Below are 19,565 nucleotides of genomic sequence, written 5' to 3'. Positions count from 1 at the left end.
ATCCCAGTCGCCAGAAATAAAATAAAAATGTTGTATAAGATCATCGAGACAGAGGCCGTTAATTAGGGTGACAAATAGTCAAACGTATAAATTATCGCGCAGTCGAACCAGCTGCATGCCGGGAAAGATAAAGCCTCGTACGCGTTGCCCCCTTCTAAATTCTCAAAACCCAAGGAAGTTCTTATTTCACGCTACATGGTAACTTATTCAGAAGACCAATATTTGGAAATCAATTAAAGCAAAAAAATGAAATTTTAAGAACGGGGAGGGGTGGATAGACAGAGAGAACGAGAGAGACAGAGAGAGAGCGGAGGAGAGGGTTTTTCTTTTTGTAATGCTCAGCTCTTGCTCGCTTTCATTTTATGTCTGGCGGACTCGAAATTTCGTCGCGCTTCCATTACTTACTTTTTCACGCAAAAGAAACGTACACGACGAAACAAAGTTCTCACAAAACTGGAATTTTCCTAATGTCTACAATGCTCCAAGTCAGGTCTACATATGGTCCCAGAGACGGCTTTTATTCCACCATCACCAAATCTTTCAAGAAAGTGTTCATAGAAACTGTTCTCCTTTGACATTTCTTTTCTACCACCGGTACACCACATTCATATGATTCGGATATATTCACCTTCTGAAAGCGTGGCTAAGACACTCGGCTTCTGAGCGCGTGGGCTCATGGGTTCGAAAATCTCACCACAGCCATCGTTTTTCCTTTCGAATCTCTCTTTCTTTCATACATTAATTTCTTTATAGCGATTCATCTTACGTGAGAGACGGACAGGTTTCCTCGTTGGGTGGGCATAGAAATTCTTCCGCATTTAAAAAGTGCAGGTTCGCCGTCGTCGTCCGGCAGCCGTGATTGAACTGTCGCGACGCTGTATAATGTTGACGTTGCCGTAATCGTGGCGTCATTATTATCTCCGTAGTCGTCACACCTTGGTTGTCATCGCGCTGTCGCATCGTCTGACAAATCACGTCAACAATTATTTGTTGCGCCATGACCAAACATCGTTACGCACACCAGTATAGAGTGTCTAAATTTAATTTTTTTGCTGCCCATATAAGTTATGTTAACAAAATTCATAGTTTCACTCCCCCTCCCTCTTTCCCAGTGCAGAGCAGCAGACTAGTGCGTACCAGCTCAGGTTGATCTCTCTGCATCTTCTGCAGAGGGCTTTTCGGCATCGTGGAGTATTCGGCTTCATGGTATACGGCAGCGCGGAAACCCTCTAAAATCGTATCCAAATATAAAATACTTCAATGCAATACGCAAGTTCGCACAACGCGAGGCAACTACTCACAAAGCTATACATCCAGTGCCATGTACGCAAAAAACGGCACAATTCACGATGCGGGGCGTTTTAGTTGGGGAGCAAATACAGCTAGCACAGGCCAAATCAGAGCAAGGTCCGTCTGAACACAACGACGCAAAATGGCGCAACTCAAGCTGTCACGGGCACTGCTCATGGTTTCATCGTCGAATGCCAAAGTGCAATACAGTGTAAAGCAGGGCCGACCCGCAATGGTATACTCGGACAGCTTTCTGTGGCGAGGAAGAAAAAGCTACGGAGGCAAAGCACGTTCAAGTAAGAGTGCTCCTTAATATAGTCCGACCTTTTCGTCCACGATAATTTTAACCAGGGAAGATAGAAACATTAGCATCCTATATACAAAAGAAAAAAAAATGTGGGCATCTTCACGACAAGTCCAAGTGGGACGCCCTACTGCAAAGCGCGAACTTTAAGCACCAACGACAGGCCGGCCAGAGGGCCCGTGACGTCGCCGAGAGCCACCACCTCCCGGTTCCGTCAAGGGCGGAGCCACAAACTTCACTGGGGTGCCTTCGGCTCGCCCAATCTTTTTCCTCAGGACCTTTCAATAAAGTTCTTGTCAACTGTCAACTAGCAAGCTTGCACTAGTGGTGCAAGGCTGGAGTAAACAGCGAAGCTGGTGACCGACTATAGCTTCTTCCGGGTTTTACTAGGCTTGGCTAAGTTTTGCTAGGAAATGCTAAGCCCTGCTAGGCACGGTATTCTAAATCCGCTTGCCGCCGACGCGCAGATTATCGCTTTGCCGCGCGACGCGCTTCAAGATGAGCGGCTTCTTCTTCGGGTGTCCGGATCTTCTTTGGTCGTCCCATGTCAAGGCTAAATGTACTCGCCACAGAGTCAACGAGAGTTCTGCCGCCGTCGCGGCGGCTCCGAGCTTTATCTCCCCGCAGGCGTCACGGCAAAGCTGAGCCTCCACACTTGCCGGGGCGTACCTGGTCGAAACCTGCCGAGCCGCCGCCAGAGGCGCCGGCTGCAGTCAAGGACATCGCGCGCGTTCTGCGCGAACGCGGGGAAACGCGGACCGCGTCGGCAGCAGCTTTGCGTGTTGCCTCGTTGGTGCTGCTACAATTTCTCTCTCTTTCTGTCGCTCCCATTTTCTTATTCTCTCTCCCGAGCATAGCGCGCGCCGCGCGCATGCTCTCCTTCCCTCTCCTTAACGTCCCATGTCAAGGCAATATGTGCACGGCACGGAGAGGAGGCGAAGCACTAGCCGCTCCGCGAGGTGGTTGCTAGGCAACGCTAGGCGAGGCTTTTTTGGTCGACGAACAGGGTTTCACGGATAGCTTAAACAGCTTCGCTGTTAAAAATAAATAAATACATTCCTGAGTGTTAAATCGGACTTATTTTTCTACCTTTTTCTTGTGCACTTGAGTAAGTGCAAAGTCGTTGCACATGAAAGCGAATGTAATTAAGTATCTGTTACGAGAAACCAAAAGCGCTGCCGAACGCTACCGGACTACTCGGCGCAGTGACACTTGTACCGGAGCTCCGCCCCAGTCACATTCGCTGGGCCGGAGCTGCAGAAAGTAGTCCGATAATATTGCACTGTTTTGTGGTGATATTGGTGTTCATAAACTGGTCTGTGTTGTATTAAAAACATTACGACTATTCACGGTACATATTGCGTCTCTGTCTGAAAGTGCATATAGCAATCCCGGAGTCAGTGAAATTCGTGTTAGATTTAAACGCGTGCCACTACGCTTCCATGCCTGTCGCCTATGTTGGCTGCACAAATAGAAAGACGATAATCAGCATTTTAAAAATCAGCAGATTGTAAAATATATGAGGAATAAAGGCGTAAGCTATTGAAGAGATGGTTGCCGATGGCCGATGATTACTCGCGGCTACACTAAACTCGTGGAAAAGTTTGGGACTCTCATAAAAATGTACCAGAGCTCCTACGTAGGTCGTGTGGAATTGCAAGCACGCTCTCTTTCAGGAAGATCTTCGACTTTAAAGGTTCATAACTTTGAGTCTTCGTCATTTCGCACTGCATTACCTAAATCTGGCACTACTGCGCTGTTGTATGCATGGGGATGACTTCTGATTGACATCGTTCTGGGAGAGCCAGAACACCTTGAAGACGCGCCTGGCTAGCACCGTTCCGTCTGTCACAATGATTCATTTTATTGCGATAGCAATTATATGGACACTCAAAAGCAGATTTCTGCCGTCGGCGTCGCCGTCGCCGTCGCCGTCGCCGTCGCCGTGAGGTTCCGTATGACGTCATTTGGAGATGAAATCGTCGCCGCGCGCCGAACGCTGTATGTGCGAGTGAAAGGGCGCGAGGGGCGCGTCTTTCACGGGGAGTGAACGCACGGCGGAGAACAAACGCGCGTTCTGCGCCGTGCTCGCTTAAGGGCTGCAGAAGTAGGCGTCTCTTTTCTCCTTTACAATGACCATATATGTAGAGCAAACGCGCCTTCTTCAGACGCGCGAGAGTCCGTGGGGGAGGGGGAGGGAAGGGAGCCGACGTCTTGCTGCGGCACCAAGTGCCTATTTATATCAGAGGCTCCAGCAACAGTCACCAACGCCGCACGCATTTTGAGCTAACGCGGGCAAAACGCCGATGGCGTCGACAACAGTTCTGCGTGTTGTTGCTACCAAAGCCGCTCACCTTACTTCGTATGACATTGCTCTGTTGCTATCGCATTCATTGCTTCGCCCTTAGGGCGAAACTGTGACATTTTGCATTTTTAGATGCGAAGTAGCTTATGGTCGGGGCTATGTCACTCCCTCCCTCCGCCGTGCGGCGTCCACACCCCTACTGCGCATATACGCCAAGCTCCGGCTTCCGGAAGCCGGAACCGGAAGCCGGCTTCCGCTTCCGGTTCCGCTTCCACTTCCGGAGAACGCTTCCGGCGTTTTGCCCGAATGATCCCCGGTGCTTCGCCCACTCATCATCATAAACTTCGTGGATATGCGGTGTTGACAAGAGGGCTCGAGCCGCTGCCACGAAACGGGAGCGGAGACAGGCCGATCCCGAACTTCGGGCTCGCGAAGCCGAAAGGAAACGTCAACGCCGCCGACAAGCTGCTACTGATGCAACGAGGGCTCGCGTAATGGGAACTTGAGTCGACCCCATGGCTGCTTCGCACACTACTCAGGGTTCCCCTACGGGAAAATGGTGTAATTTTTTTTATTAGGAAGACTTGTGGTTGGATGTACAGGTTTATGAAACGTAAAAGGTATCAGTGTGCCGTTAAAGTTGGAGGACAGACTACTAGATTCACGCTCGCTTTGGAACAGTTTCTCGTCTGTTCTTGCTTTTCTTCTCTTGATTATGGATTGTAGGTGAGTAATATTTATTGAAAAATGTAATATGGGTGAATGAAAACCTTTTACGAAGATTTTACTTTAAGAACGCATTATCTGTGTAGCCATCTCCACGTTTTAGACGAAGCCTCGTACAACACCAGTCAACACAAGCCTCGCACACCCATATACCGTCGTCTCCATGGGCCGTATTCTGTAACGCTTCGGTTTTCGAAGAATTCGGTTTGCGTGCAGCGATTGGTCGCCGCCTGGGTGACGCCATCGCCTCAGGGCGCGAACGCACTTTTTGATGACGTCACGCACATGTCAATCACGCGGAAAGCGAATTTGTCGTCTGCTACGAAGCGAAGCCACGCGCGCTGCTTCGGTCTGACCCGAAGCGCGGTGTGCCGTGTGCAGAGCCTGTGCGTGCCGTGTGCACAGGCGAGATCGCGGCACTCGGAGCAAAATGACGGCCTGTGCGGTGCGTGTGGCGCCTGTTATCGTTCTTTTAGCGGGCCTCCGTGATAGACAGCGACGAACTCGACGTCGACAAGACGCCTTTGAGATGAAAGACGAGGAATTCAGGCGACAATTCAGATTCTCAAAAGAGACAGCGCTCCGACTGTGCGAGGAACTTTAGTGTGTATTGGGACCGCAACGCGAAGTTAGCGTACGACGTCCCACCTAGCGGCATAAATGGGTCAACCGAAGTAAACAAAATTCGTTGTCACTCACCGCCAGTACAACTCACACACGTTTCATGATGAAAAATATAAACCTCATCAATACCATGAACAAATTATTTTTATTCACCAAGAGGCGCTCGTAAATTGCTATATTTTTTACTCGGTTTGTGATGTTCACTGCCACAAAAAAAAAAAAAAAAGAAAGAAAACCCTTCGCGCCGGTTGGCCTCTGTCCTTCCACTTGTTTTCATGACGTCAACGAACCGCCCCAATGTGACGCCACCGCCAAACCGAATCCTTCGAAAACCGAAGCGTTACAGAATACGGCCCCATGACGGCACAACGCTCGTTAGAAAACTACCATAGACGGTGGCGCAGATTTCTCTCTAGGTAATATAATGAGGAACTCTAGGCTCGTGATTGTTCAATCTGTTTCATTTCGTTCTTTGTGGTAGTGCATGTTTGCAATTAAGATGAGCGAAGACTATTGCACCAAATAATGCAAGTTAGAGATGCGATAAGAAGTAAAATGAAGAAAGAACGATATGAAACGAGAGCGCGCACTAAGCGAGTAGCCTTCAGCTACATAGAAGCGTCAAGTCGGCTACACCGTAGTGAAGCAGTCAGCAACAGAAGCGCAGCCGAAAGTGGAGAAAGAGTTAATTGAACTAAATGAGACAACAGGTGTCGAGGCCGCCACAACTCCGACAGGAACAAATGGGACAAGAGCAGGCATTGAGCACTAGAGAGATAAATAACATTTACTATAGCCCCAAGGACACAAGGCCCCAGTCGGCGCCTCCTGGTAGGCTCAGGCCTCCTGGCCCAGTACGTTCTCGACGTGCCACACCAGAACTGGTCACCATAGTTTTTTTTTTCAAACTTTCGTGAGGGAGTGGTCCACTTCGCCCTGCTGCCGGGACGAGTTGAGCTACATAGAAGTGAAGAATCGAAGTGGATGCTTTTCAGTAAACATCAGAGGAAGATTAGCTTATTACCGATTCCAGCCATACGTGTGGGATCCGCCGACTTTTATTTTCAACCAATGATCATGGTTCCGCGGATCGACGTCACGTCCGTTGCACTAAGTTCGTGAAATCGTCGCATCATGACGTCGCTATCGCTGCCACCCAACAAGCTCTCTCGCGCGCATTGCAATGCCCATTAGCGAGGCCGCGCCAATCTCGGAGTAGCGAACGAACACTAAACAAGAATATTAAGCTAAACTGTACAAGTAAGCCACGTTTCTTCAATGGCAAAATGGCGGTTCTTGCTATGATCACAAACTTTTGTAAGCCGGAATAAGCCCAAGGTCGATGGACAGGTGGCGACACCTACGTGAAGTTCCCGTACCAGCTCGCCGTGAGGTAATGGATTTCGACGGCGTGTACTTGGGCCCACGGAATTGTTTGTCGGTAAAGGACTACATTGCATTTGAAAGTACCAAGGACTCAAAGTAATAGGTTCCGAGAACTTTTCCTGCATTGAAAAAATACATCCGAATCCATGACGTCTCACTGACAGGCTCTGGGGTTTCGGCGCGAAACACAAGAAAGGAACTTTCGACCTCAGTTTTATCAATTATTCATAACTTTCTCGCTAAGTGCATGTAAATGTAGTTTCCATAGATTACGTTGCCATTCTAAATGAGTAAGGTTTGTCCTTTGTGTTCACTTAAGGACGCATAAGCAAGGCTCCATGCGCATTACTTTAGATGAAGGGGATTACGAACGAAGTGACACCTGCATGCTCATAGAAATTGCGCACTCACGCATCGTACACGAGCTCGCTGTTAAAATTCTAACCAGCGTGCCCCTTCATAGCCTGAGCCACAGAGTAACACTATATACTAACGTTATTGTAGCGCTAGAGATACTGGCAATGCTACCCGTGAGGCCCCGTTATATAGCGCGAGCGTCAAAACAAACGCAAATCTTACTACCTTCCCTTCTGCATTGGGGGACTCCAAACAGCGTAATCTCAAGTTACAATGCAACTCGACAACTGAGCGAAAGATTTCTACCCGATGCATTCTCCTATTTGCAACAAAGCGCAGGAAAATAACACATGAGCAGAAGCGCCGTAGCTTTGGCGAGTTCGCATAGATTGATTCATATGCCGGATACTTTTTTTAGCTACATCAAAATTTTAAGAATTGCTTGTGGCAGTTACCACAATTCTAGCCCTTGATTTAAATTACTCGATGGGGCGGCCATTACTTCTACAAGAAATCAAAATGCCTAATTAAAAAACGACCTAACTACACAATAAATTTTCAAATAAGTACTTCACGGCATACATTTCAATTTACCAGTTGTAGTCGATGAGTTCGGAAGGTGTATCCACTCGGAACGAATTCTCAGGTCTACAGCAGTTTCGAAAAAAAAGTTTTTTTTTTTTTTCAAAGCGCCCCACCAAATGCATTGGCTAACCCCGCCTGCTTCAACATCATCATCACCACCACCACCACAACCTTTTCTGCTTCAATGTATAAAACAGCCGTTTTCTTTTAAAAAAACGTTAATGAGACAACAGTGTATTTTTACCGCAACTTTGACGGCAGATATTGAAACCAGAGCCATCCTCAGAAATCGTTCCAAGTCAATATATGCCTCGCAAACTCACTAGCCACAATTCCCTGATTAAAATACGCGCCGTGAAGTAATATTTTAAAAGTTATTTACCGTGATTGTGTTACTTATTCAATGAGGGATTTAGATTTTTCATACAATTAATGGCTGCCTCATCGAGTAATTTACATCAAGGGCTCGAATTGTGCTATTTGCCACTGGCAATGTTTTTAAATTTTGATGCAGGTAAAGAAAAAAAGAACAACCTATTTATGTAGTGCGCGATAAACAAGGACACAAAAAATGAAAGCGCGGACACACGTACCGCTCAGCAGAAAAATGGCCGACCCTCAGCAACCGGATACTGCGTAGAAAGAAGAGCGAAACCGACTCTGTTATCGTGACAGCTATTCCGAGTCTCTCTTTATAGAATACCACTCTCAATCGTTGATAAATGGAGGCCAGGGAAAAGTGAAAAAGATTAGTGTCGTATAGAATGAATGCATCTGGACAAATCTGAGAAAAGAAACGAGAAGTGTAAGAATGCATGCTGCCACTCAGCTGGGTCATTCATCCTTATCTATAGCGCTCATTTCACAGTTTTATGCGTGCAGATCTGCATCATCCATTCGCTGCATGTATAGCACCGTCAAACGCTTCTTTTTTCATTTATTCTAGCGTCATTGGTCGTTTCTGTGTATTTATGTGAGCGATCCCGGCAGGCCAGCGTGTCACACAAGTGAACATTTGTTTTCCGCACGCGTGTAAGAAACGAGAGCGAGAGAATTATAGATGGTTCCGGGTTCAGGCTGCCGCTCCTACATTCGTGTTACAAGGGACCTTCCATCAGAGAGGTTGTTCAAATTATGTGATATATTTCAAGTGAATGGCAGTTTTTCGCATTCAGGAAACGCTGTGGCTGTAGTCTGTTACCGGTGCATTTCTTGTCGGACAATGCTATTACCTGGCATTGATTATGACTCCGTGCTGTTTTTTTAATTATTTTATATCACAGCACGTGAAAAGTAAAATGCGTCGATCAGTCTCAGCTCTTGCCTCATTGCTGTCATTTGCTCACCCATTCTCCTCATCCCACGTAGGATAGCAAACACGACAATGTCAAGGTCTTCCCATTCTCTATATGACAGTGCACGAGGGCAAATCGACGTGCAAATAATCATACCAGGGGGGTATTCTGCAAGGGTTCATTTCGTCTGGAGCTGAAGTGCTGATTGGCTCGGGAGCGTCCTGTCTCCTTCTCACGCGTACCCCAGTTCAGCCAATCAGAACTTCAGCAGCAGAAGAAATGTACATGTGCACCAGGTGGACACTTAGAGAATACTAAGTGCTCTGCCGACTACGGCTAAGGAGAGAGGATAGGGCTTTCTATTTTCCGGCACTATTACGGTATTGCCTGGAAGAGGTTCGTTCAGACCGCTATGATTGCTGTGCAAGAACGAAGCCAACCAAAACCCGAAGACCTTTAAAAGGAGTTAGGGGGTCCCATTCAACGAACCTCCCAATAAGTTGGTGCCCTTCTAAGCGTCTGGAACTCGCCTAGTTGCCGAGAACCTCGTCGGGAGCGCGCTTGTACCTCTTTACCGAGTAGGTGGATGCTGGACTGTATTTCACCAAAGCTGTGGTGGGGCAAGGGGCGCCCAGACACGTTCACAAATCTCTATAAGGCCCCCTTTCGCGATGAGGACTCATATAAACAACCGATCGGCAGGTCGTGGCACATATCTGCCCACTAAAGAAAAAAAAAAAAAAACGAGTGGGTTTCTGGCAGCACCGAAATTCGACCCCAGTACCACGCGCAAAGGAGGTGGACGCTCACCATTTCACAAACGCTGAGGTTAACATTAACATTCGTCCGCGTTTGCCGTTGTAGCTATTGCATGCCGTTGATATCTGTATGGCCCGCATCCATTTGAAGTCTACTGGGGCGGCAGGGCCACTATCATTGGCCAATTATCGACTTTTAGCCAGCCATGTCAGCCAAGATCAATTCTGTCTCTGTCTGTCTGTCATCCAAAATCAACCTGTTCCAAGACCAGTTCTTGTGTGGTGCGCTGTAGTAAATAAATAAACAAACAAACAAATAAGGTACATTAATCATCATCATCACCATCATCCTTATACTATATTTATATCCACTGCAAGACGAAGGCCTCTCCCCGTGATCTCCAATTACCCCTGTCTTGCACTAGCTGATTCCAACTTTTGCCTGCAAATTTCCTAACTTCATCACCCCACCTCGTTTTCTGCCGTCCTCTACTGACCTTCCCTTTTCTTGGTACCCATCCTGTAACTATAATGGTACACCGGTTATCCATCCTACGCATTACATGGTCTGCCCATCTCCATTTATTTTCTCTTGATGCCAATTTATGAAATATATTAATACATTATTTATGAATAATAGCTCAGGTGTCTACGGTATCAAGACTCTAAAATCAGGTCAAGTAGAAATGCAGCTCTCTCTCTCTTCTTGGTCTATTCTTTCCTCTTGGTTTATTTTTGCTTACTACATTCATTGCATTGCACTCAATCATTGCATTCTACCGGTGCTAACATATGGGGCAGAAATTGGAAGTTAAGAAAGAATCTAGAGAATAAGTTAAGGACCGCACAAAGAGCGATGGAACGAAAAATGTTAGGCCTAACGTTAAGAGAGAGGAAGAGAGCGGTGTGGATCAGAGAGCAAACGGGGATAGCCGATTGATGAATGGATGAATGGATGAATGGATGAATGGATAGCCGATAGCTGTGAGACACTTGAACATCTAGTTTTAGAGTGTCCCGCATTCGTTGCGCAGCGCGCATTACTAATTAAGGAGTATAGACTTATGGGGCTGCAATGTGCGACCCTTGACGATTGCCTTTTTCCAAAGGGGAGCGCTGCAAGACGTGACCAGGCCCATCGAGCCTTGCTAAGTTTTCTGAAGGACACTGACTTGGCCTCCCGTTTATAGACATTATTTGTATTTTGTTTTGTTTTTATTTCTTTTATTTGTTCTGTCCGTGTCTCCGTCATTTCTTTATTTCCTTTTTCTTTTCTCATATTTTCATTTCCTCTATTCCCTCCTCCTATAGGAGTAGGCAGGCGTTGTGCCCCTCTCGGTGGCAGTTGTCAGCTTGCTCCCTCCTTAATCCATTTGTGTCCTTGTGTGTATATGTGTACAAATCAAATAATAATAATAATAGCCGAGTTGACATTAAGCGGAAGAAATGGAGCTGGGCAGGCCATGCAATGCATAGGATGGATGCGCATTGCATGGCCGCAGTGGACCATTAGAGTTACAGAATGAATACCAAAAGAAGAGAACCGCAGTCGAGGACGGCAGAAAACTGGGTGGGGTGATGAAGTTAGGAAATTTGCAGGCCCTAGTTGGAATCAGCTAGCGCAAGACAGGGATAATCGGACATCGCAGGGAGAGGCCTTCGTCCTGCAGTGGACATAAATGTAGGCTGATGATGATGATTACCGGTCAAACTAATATATTTCTCTTCCCCTCCGCCCTCACCTGTCACTTTCTTTTAGTGCTTGGGTTGATTAAGCGCAGATGCGATATACCGTATCATTAGCTCCGGCGTGTTGAATGCCGCACGCAAATTGTCAGATTATTCGGGTGGTGCGACTTCTGAATTAATCACCCGGGGTTTCGGACCTCGTTGCAACATTGAAAGTATGGGGGCCGCCTAGACTGTACAGCGCGCGTTAATTGCTTCGCGCACACACTTTGCGACACTTGCATCTTCCTGCACTAACCATACACACCCACAATGCTCGCTCGAAAAAAAAATTCAGAATTCTTTCTTTAAAAATGACAACACATTGAAACACACCCGGTGGCAATACATTCAAGAGCACTGCGCGGGCCGATTTTTACGGCCCGGGCCCGTTTTTACATTGGGCGGCCCGCCCGAGCCCGATCAAAACGTTTATGGCGAGACCCGGGCCCGGCCCGGGCCCGGAAATAATCTACGTTACCCGCCCGGCCCGCCACCCCTTTACGTTAAGCCCGAGCCCGGCCCGAGCCCGACTCGAACCCGGCCCGAACCCGGCCCGAGACCAAAAAATACATGTTTTTCAGAGTTGAGAAGCCCTATAGAATAACTCGCAGAAAGCCCGAGCCCGGCCCGGGCCCGCGTCAAAAAACCCGAGCCCGGCCCGGGCCCGGGTCAAAAAGCACACGCCGTGCCAGAGCCCGGCCCGAGCCCGTGAAAAAACTCCTCTACCCGGGCCGGGCCGGGCCCGGGCTTTCGGGTAAGCCCGAGCCCGTGCAGTGCTCTAATACATTCTACTTATTCACTATTCATCGGAGAACACTGCATGTGCTACTAACCAGGCTGTCGCCCCGAAACATATTTAGTTCAGGACTATGCTCCTGCAGATTTTCTGGTTTGGTTCAGGTTCAGCTCCCGAGGAAAAATGGTATTGTCCGAACCGGTTTGGACCCCCTCATAAGGGTTCACAGCGGTTCAGAATTAAAGAGCATTGCGAGTTTAAAAAAACAATTTCGAGCTTCATTCGCAAATTTATTTGAGCGAAACGTAGTTTATTTCTACCATTACGTGAAGCTGGCCGATGCGTGATCTCCTGAAAAAAAAAAAAAAAAGGTCATGCAGTGAGTCAGCGAAACATATCTGCTCGCTTCGCTGCAAAGGACGTCAGAATAAGATAGTATTCTGCCACCCCTGATACTTAGCACCCTCTCCCCCCCCTTTCATCCCTCACGCTCTTCCCCTCCCCTCTCACTACTCCCATGATGGATGCAATGGAGGTTTTGCTGAATTCAATTAAAATTTCTCGCTTTCACCATGCTCTCGCGCCATCTGTTGGGACCTTTTATTTTTGTTGGCTAACAAACAGTCCTAAGTGTATTCTTCATTAAATGAACGTTACGGATCACGGTTATGTACTATCGGCCAAGAAAGTAAGCGGACCACAGCTCCGGCGGCCGGAGCGGCTGCCCGGCCACACTGCTGTCTCGCTTCGCGTTCATGGGTCGAGAGCGCCGTGAGTGACGTTAAGCTTCTCCCTCACTCTCGCGCCGTGTCTTGTCACGCTTGATCAAATGTCAAGTGAGTCGTCCGGTTGCTCTGCTGCTGGCGGTCGCGATAAAAGGGACCGTGCATAGCCGGTATATTCAACCCGTGGCGCTGACGCGCAGTAGCCGACGGCCGCAGGTAATCAAACCCCGGCACATGTGAAAGAACGAAGACCTGCTCTGCTTTTCTTTGTTTTGTTTTTGCCTATATTGACCTTGCCTTTCATACTAGTGTTGGTCGCCTACGTCCCTTGCGGCTCGAGTTTAGGCAACATTGCGCAAGACGCCACAGCGGCGGCTGAAGCGGAATCCATGGAGCGCTTTTCGCTCCATGGCTTTCTCCGTGCGCGCTCGCTACATCGTTAGGGAGACTCCAATAGGTATATTACTGGAAACCATACGCGATTACAGGTTTCTCTACGACAAGATGAAGCCAGAATACAAGGACACGGAACTTAGAACCAGCAGATGGGGACGTGCTCACGACGCGAGATGCGCTCAAAATCTTGCCGTCCCACCTTCGTGAAGCTAGTTAGCGAGTTTAGATGGTGTCACGTGTTTTGCGCACCGGCGAAGCTTGCCGTGCACTTTGAACACCTCCGTGCGGCCGTTGGCTACTGCGCAACAGCGCCATGGGTTGAATACCGGCTATGCATGGTCCCTTTCATCGCGACCGCCAGCAGCAGAGCAACCGGACGACGCACTAGACATTTTATCAAACGTGACAAGACGCAGCGCGAGAGCCAGGGAGAAGCTTAACGTCACCCACGGCCCTCTCGACCCAAGCGCGCGGAGCAAGACAGCAGCGCCCCGTTATGGCCAGGCAGCCACTCCGGCCACCGGAGCCGTAGTCCGTTTACATTTTTGGCCGATAGTACACATATTTTGCCTAAAATAGGCCTGATGTTTCCTTTGCGCTGTATAACGTTGACGTGTATGACCCCGTGCCACCAGTGCTAGTAGTTTGGTTGGTTTCGGCCGGGCGGTTGAATCGAGTGACACCAGAAAGACAAAGTTTTTCGCATTTAGGTAGCCCAAGAAAGACTATCGTCTTTAAAAAAGTTGTCGCAGTTTCACCTGAAAGGCGAAGCATCAATTACGATAGCAAACTTGTAGAGAGCTATACGGAGTAATGATATTAGCTTTATCAGCTGTATAAACTTGGACATGCGGCAGCATCGGCAACACGCAGAACTGTTGTCGACGCCATCGGCGTTTTGCCCGCGTTCGCTCAAAATCCGTGCGACGTTGGTGACTGTTGCCGGAGCCTCTGATATAAATAGGCACTTGGTGCCACAGCTAAACGTCGCCTCCCTTCCCTCCCCCTCCCCCACGGCCTCTCGCGCGTCGGAAGAAGGCGCGTTTGCTCTACATATATGGTGATTGTAAAGGAGAAAAGAGACGCCTACTTCTGCAGCCCTTAAGCGAGCACGGCGCAGAACGCGCGTTTGTTCTCCGCCGTGCGTTCACTCCCCGGGAAAGACGCGCCCCTCGCGCCCTTTCACTCGCACATACAGCGTTCGGCGCGCGGCGACGATTTCTTCTCCAAATGACGTCATACGGAACCTCACGGCGACGGCGACGGTGACGGCAGAAATCTGCTTTTGAGTGTCCATATAGTTGCTATCGCAATAAAACAGGAACCTAATGGCAGCAGCAGCAGCAGCAGCAGCAGCAGCAAGAGTAGAATAGGTAATAAACAAAGGAGACAAACGAACAATCCGACAGCAAGCAATTTGCAGTCACGAGCAAAAGGTCATAATTTTCAAGGCAAATCCAAGCTCTTCAAACAAAATTTGATGAAAGTTAGTTTATTTAAATAAAAGGCTTACACTGTACACTAAATTCTGTGCCATGTTTTCCTAACTGCCAAGCTGCGGCATACTCTGGAAGTTACATTGAAAAGTATCACTGCAAAAATCAGTCCAGGGACGGGGTTTGCTTGAGATAAAATGCGGGAGTGGAATGTGAGACATTGGCTCCATGTGAACGGTGGGTCGTGTACGGGCGATCGGTCAAGAATAAAATTGCGCAATACAGAGAACGCTCGTCTTGCTTCCTCCTGTATAGCGAACCTGTTTACCTTTAGTCCCCGTAAGCATCCGCCGCATGCGCTCCCAGGGGGGCTTGTGCGTCTGTATCGTGGGCAGCAATGGAGCCGATTATGCACGTGGCCTGCGTTTCCGTGGTTATAACGTCTCGCGTGTCGGAGGTGCCGGCGCGGCTGCAGCAGCCGTTGCAGCAGATGCATGGGAGGTGCGGCGATTGTGTCAGTACAGTACAGTACGATACAGCCACAATACAGTTTAGTTCAGTCTTTCTTTTAGGCGAATATTTATAGGCTCACAAATGTCGGCGGTGGTGGTGGTGGCGTCATGGTGAAAAGTGGTCCGATACCTGCTGATAGTGCAGAAAGGGTCCAAGCTAGGACACAAGTTTTTTGCTTCGGTTTCTAGACATATGTACTCGTATGTGTAGAAACATCTAAAGCCACATTTCGCATGACTGGCAGCATAGCGAAGACAGAGAAAATTTTAAGAGCTGCATTTCAGGAAAATGTTAAGACTTTGCCCGTGGAACACGAAATTAGAAAATTATAAGTACACAAACTTAGATTACTAGGGCTAAAGATTACAAAGATGAAGATATATGAAAAAAAAAAAGCCTTTAAGCCTTGATGTCCTTCGCTTCTAAAAGTAGTTTTTTTTTTCTTTAACGACCTCTCGTTTCTTACATTTCTACCTGCAACAGCTGCTTGACGTTGGTTTAACCCATCAACACCACGAACTGCCCTAGAGACTTTCATTGTATTCTTAAGAATTAATGATAATGGTGTCAAATAATTGGTGTATACAGGAAACTATAACCTTTCTTATATTTGTTAATTAAAATTAAATTAAAATTAGGATTAAATTAACACCTAACCCCCGGGTGGCACAAAGTGCACAAAAAACTCCAACATGTCTAAATCGGCGATTTAAAGCATCGATCACCGGTGATCGATCTGAATAGGCGTGGTAACGAAAGAGTTGAATGCCAATATCGCGATATCATTTCAAGGAAAACCATAGTGTAGGACTTCAGTTTAATTTTGATCACCTAGAGTTCTTTAAGCTGCACCTAAATGTAAGGGCACAAGCATTTGTGCATTTCGTCTCCATCTAAATGCGACCGCCATGGCCAGGATTCAACCGGCGACCTCGACCTCAGCAGCGCAGTGCCATAGTCACTGGTTTGTATATATATATATATATATATATATATATATATATATATATATATATATATATATATATATACATACAGGGTGTCCCAGCTATCACGCAGCACGATTTTAAAAAACGAGGAATGGCGTTACGGGAAGCAAACCTAGGGCGTACTGTTTCAAGTACAGCGGAGTAGCCGCCAGTAATTTTTGGTTACTGAGATTTAATTAGGTAATTGTAAATAATTATCTAACTCCAAATGTACTGTCCTAATTGTGAAAGTGTCAATGAGAAAATTGAAGAGCAACATGAAAAATTCCCGATACAGCTTTCTGTTGCTCAATACGTGCTACATAAATGTGTTTTTCTGAGCGTGAAAGAAGCCCGCGAAATCACGCAGAATTGCCGCGTGACTGGCCGCTCGAGGCATTTTGCGTGTATTCGCGGGCTTCTTTCACGCTCGGAGGAGGAGGAGGAATAAACTTTATTTGTGTAGCAGATTTGTGAGACCTAGGCGTCTCTACCTAGATGACGGCCTCGAGCCCTTGGGCTCTGGCGGCATCTTCGGCCTGCTGGATTGCCTTAAGTTGGTCTTCGGGTGCAGAGCTGAGCAGCGCGGTCTCCCACTGCTCTCTGGTCTTGTGCGTTCTATTCTGTATGGGTGTCCCAGGACAAGCCCAAACCATATGTTGCAAGTCCGCCCTTTCTTGACAGAATCTGCATCTATCGGTGTAAAGTTCTGGATAGTAGCGGTGGTAGGCCACCGGGTTCGGATATGTTTCTGTTTGCAACAAGCGCCATGCTGTCGCTTGCCGTCTACTTAGCGAGGAGTGTGCCGGGGGGAAACGGGCCCTGCCCAATTTATAGTGTTTGGTTATCTCTGTAAAGCTGGTCATCCGGTCTCTCTCCGTTCCCAGTATTTGCGTGTTACCTGCTCGGTCCGTCAGTTCTCGAGCCAGGTTGTGCGCAATTTCGTTCCCGGGAAGGGAGGAGTGTGCGGGTGCCCATATAATGTAAACTTTTCGATCTTCTCGATAATTGGCTAAAATTCGTAGCGCTTCCGGCGAGATTCTTCCTTTGGCATAGTTTTTGACGGCGGTCTTGGAGTCGCTGACTATGATGTTGGCCTCCGTGGAGGCTATTGCCAGTGCTAAGGCAGCCTCCTCCGCCACCTCAGCCTTTCCTGTTTTTACACTGCCACTAACTCTGGAGTCACCCTCTAGACTGGTAGCAACTATCGACATACTCTGTCTATTTGTGTATTCCGCCGCGTCCACATAGACCACGTCCCTAGCACTACTGAATTTTTTGTGGAGAGCTCTCGCTCTTGCGATTCTTCTATCTTCGTGAAACTCCGGGTGCATGTTTCTGGGGATTGGGAGTATTGAGAGATTTTCCCTTATTTTCCTTGGGATGTCTCCCCGCAGTCCGTGCTGTGCTTCGTAGGATATTCCGATGTCGTTTAATATGTGTCTGCCCGTCAAACTCTGCGTAAGTCTTTCATACTGCGCCACTCTCTGGGCCTCAATAAGTTCGTCTAATGTGTTGTGCACGCCGAGTGCTAGCAACTTCTCGTTTGACGTATTTGCTGGAAGTCCCAAGGCTTGCTTATACGCCCTTCTAATGATACATTCTATCTTGGCTTTCTCCGCAGCGTAGAGCTTAAGGTAAGGGACCACATATACAATACGACTGATTACGAATGCTTCTATTAATCGAATAAGATTGTGCTCTTTCATGCCATAGTTCCTGTTGGATATCCGCTTTATTAGTCTAATTGTTTGGTAAACACTATTATCCAGTAGTCTAATGGTTTCCCCATTATGACCGTTTTTCGGATATGCGGAGTCCCAGTATTCTTAGGCTCTCCACTATCGGTATCCTGGTGCCTTCTACTGTGACCACAATGTCCGGCGTTTCCTTAATGCTTTTTCGACCTCTGCATGTGGGTCTATAGAGCAGTAGTTCTGATTTTTGAGAGGAACATCGCAGTCCCTTGTCTCTGATGTAGTTTTCGACCGTGTTTACTGCTGTTTGGAGGATCTCTTCCACGTGCCCATCGCTTCCAGCCGCCACCCAGAGGGTAATGTCGTCCGCGTATAGGCTGTGTCCGAGTCCTTCTATTTTTTCGAGTCTCGCAGGCAGACCAATCATTGCCACGTTGAATAGAAAGGGGGATAGGACCGACCCCTGCGGAGTACCCCTATTACCAAGTTTGATCTCCTCCGATTTGGTTCCCCCAATTGTAATCTTTGCCGTACGATCCGTCAAGAAGTCTTTGATGTACGCGTATGTTTTACGTCCTACATGCAACTCTTGGAGATTTTGCAGTACTGCCTTGTGCGTGACAGTGTCAAAGGCCTTTGTTAGATCGAGCCCTAGTATCGCCTTGGTGTCTAGAGTTTTCGCGCCCGCATCTAATATGTGATGTTTAAGTTGGAGCATAATATCCTGCGTCGATAACTTTGGTCGAAATCCAACCATGCTATGTGGGTAAAGTCCTCCATCATCCATGTATCTCGTGAGGCGTGTGAGAACCACATGTTCCATGAGTTTACCGACGCAGGATGTTAGCGATATGGGCCTTAAGTTTGTCAGGTGTAGTTTCTTTCCAGGCTTTGGTATAAAGATGATTTGGGCTGCTTTCCATTGACTTGGAATGTCACCTTGCTCCCAACACTTATTCATGTAGTCTGTGAGAGCTCGGATGGATTCATCGTCGAGGTTTCTGAGCATTTTATTGGTTATACCATCAGGCCCTGGTGCAGATTTCGGGTTCAGTCTGGTAAGTTCATATCTGACTTCTGCCTCCGTAATGGGGGCATCGAGATCAGGATTCTCATTGCCGCTGTAATCCGGAAGTCGTTCTCTATTCGCATCTCCAACGTACATCTTTTGGAGCTCTCGAAAGAGCTCTTCTTCTGTACCTGCGTAGCTGTGTATAACCTTCTGTACATTGTGTCTTTGTACAGTTTTTGTACTCTCGGCATCCAAGAGGCATCGGAGAATGTTCCAGGTCTTGGACATACCCATTTGCCTCTCCATCGAATTGCACGTGGCCTCCCAATTTTGTTGGGTTAACCTATTCGCATAAACTTCGATTTCCTTGTCTAATTCTGCAATTCTCTTCCTTAATTTCCGATTATGTTTTTGCTTTTTCCATCTTTTCAGCATACTACCTTTCGCTTCCCACATATGTAATAACCTGCTATCCATCTCCTCAATCCCTGCCTCTTTTGGAACAGTTTTGGTAGCTCGTTTAACACTTTGTTGTAGTTTCTCTGCCCATTTCTCGATGTCCGTTATATTCGCTTCCGCATCTTCCTTTCGGATTTTGCGGAAAGAGTCCCATTCTACAAGTTTCAGTTCTCTACCCCTCTTTTTCTTTGGGCCTGCTTTTACCGTTGTGACGACGATGTAATGGTCACTACCTAAGCTTTCCTGCATGTTTTTCCATCGA

The 19,565-nt window shown here is 47.6% G+C and overlaps 1 protein-coding gene across 1 annotated transcript in view; it reads right to left on the bottom strand.

Annotated features, from left to right (window-relative positions):
• Window positions 1-19,565, bottom strand: part of LOC125947652 (uncharacterized) — a 211,296-nt gene that overhangs the window by 40,580 nt on the left and 151,151 nt on the right. Inside the window, exon 3 of the mRNA XM_049672833.1 lies at window positions 8,171-8,209. Within this exon, the coding sequence (XP_049528790.1) occupies window positions 8,171-8,209 (39 nt within the window). The remainder of the gene's footprint in view (window positions 1-8,170; window positions 8,210-19,565) is intronic.

The sequence above is a fragment of the Dermacentor silvarum genome, chromosome 8 (genome assembly GCF_013339745.2).
Source record: "Dermacentor silvarum isolate Dsil-2018 chromosome 8, BIME_Dsil_1.4, whole genome shotgun sequence".
NCBI classification, from domain to species: Eukaryota; Metazoa; Arthropoda; class Arachnida; order Ixodida; family Ixodidae; genus Dermacentor; species Dermacentor silvarum.
Note: the sequence above shows the minus strand (reverse complement) of the source record. Positions and strands in the feature narration are given on the sequence as shown.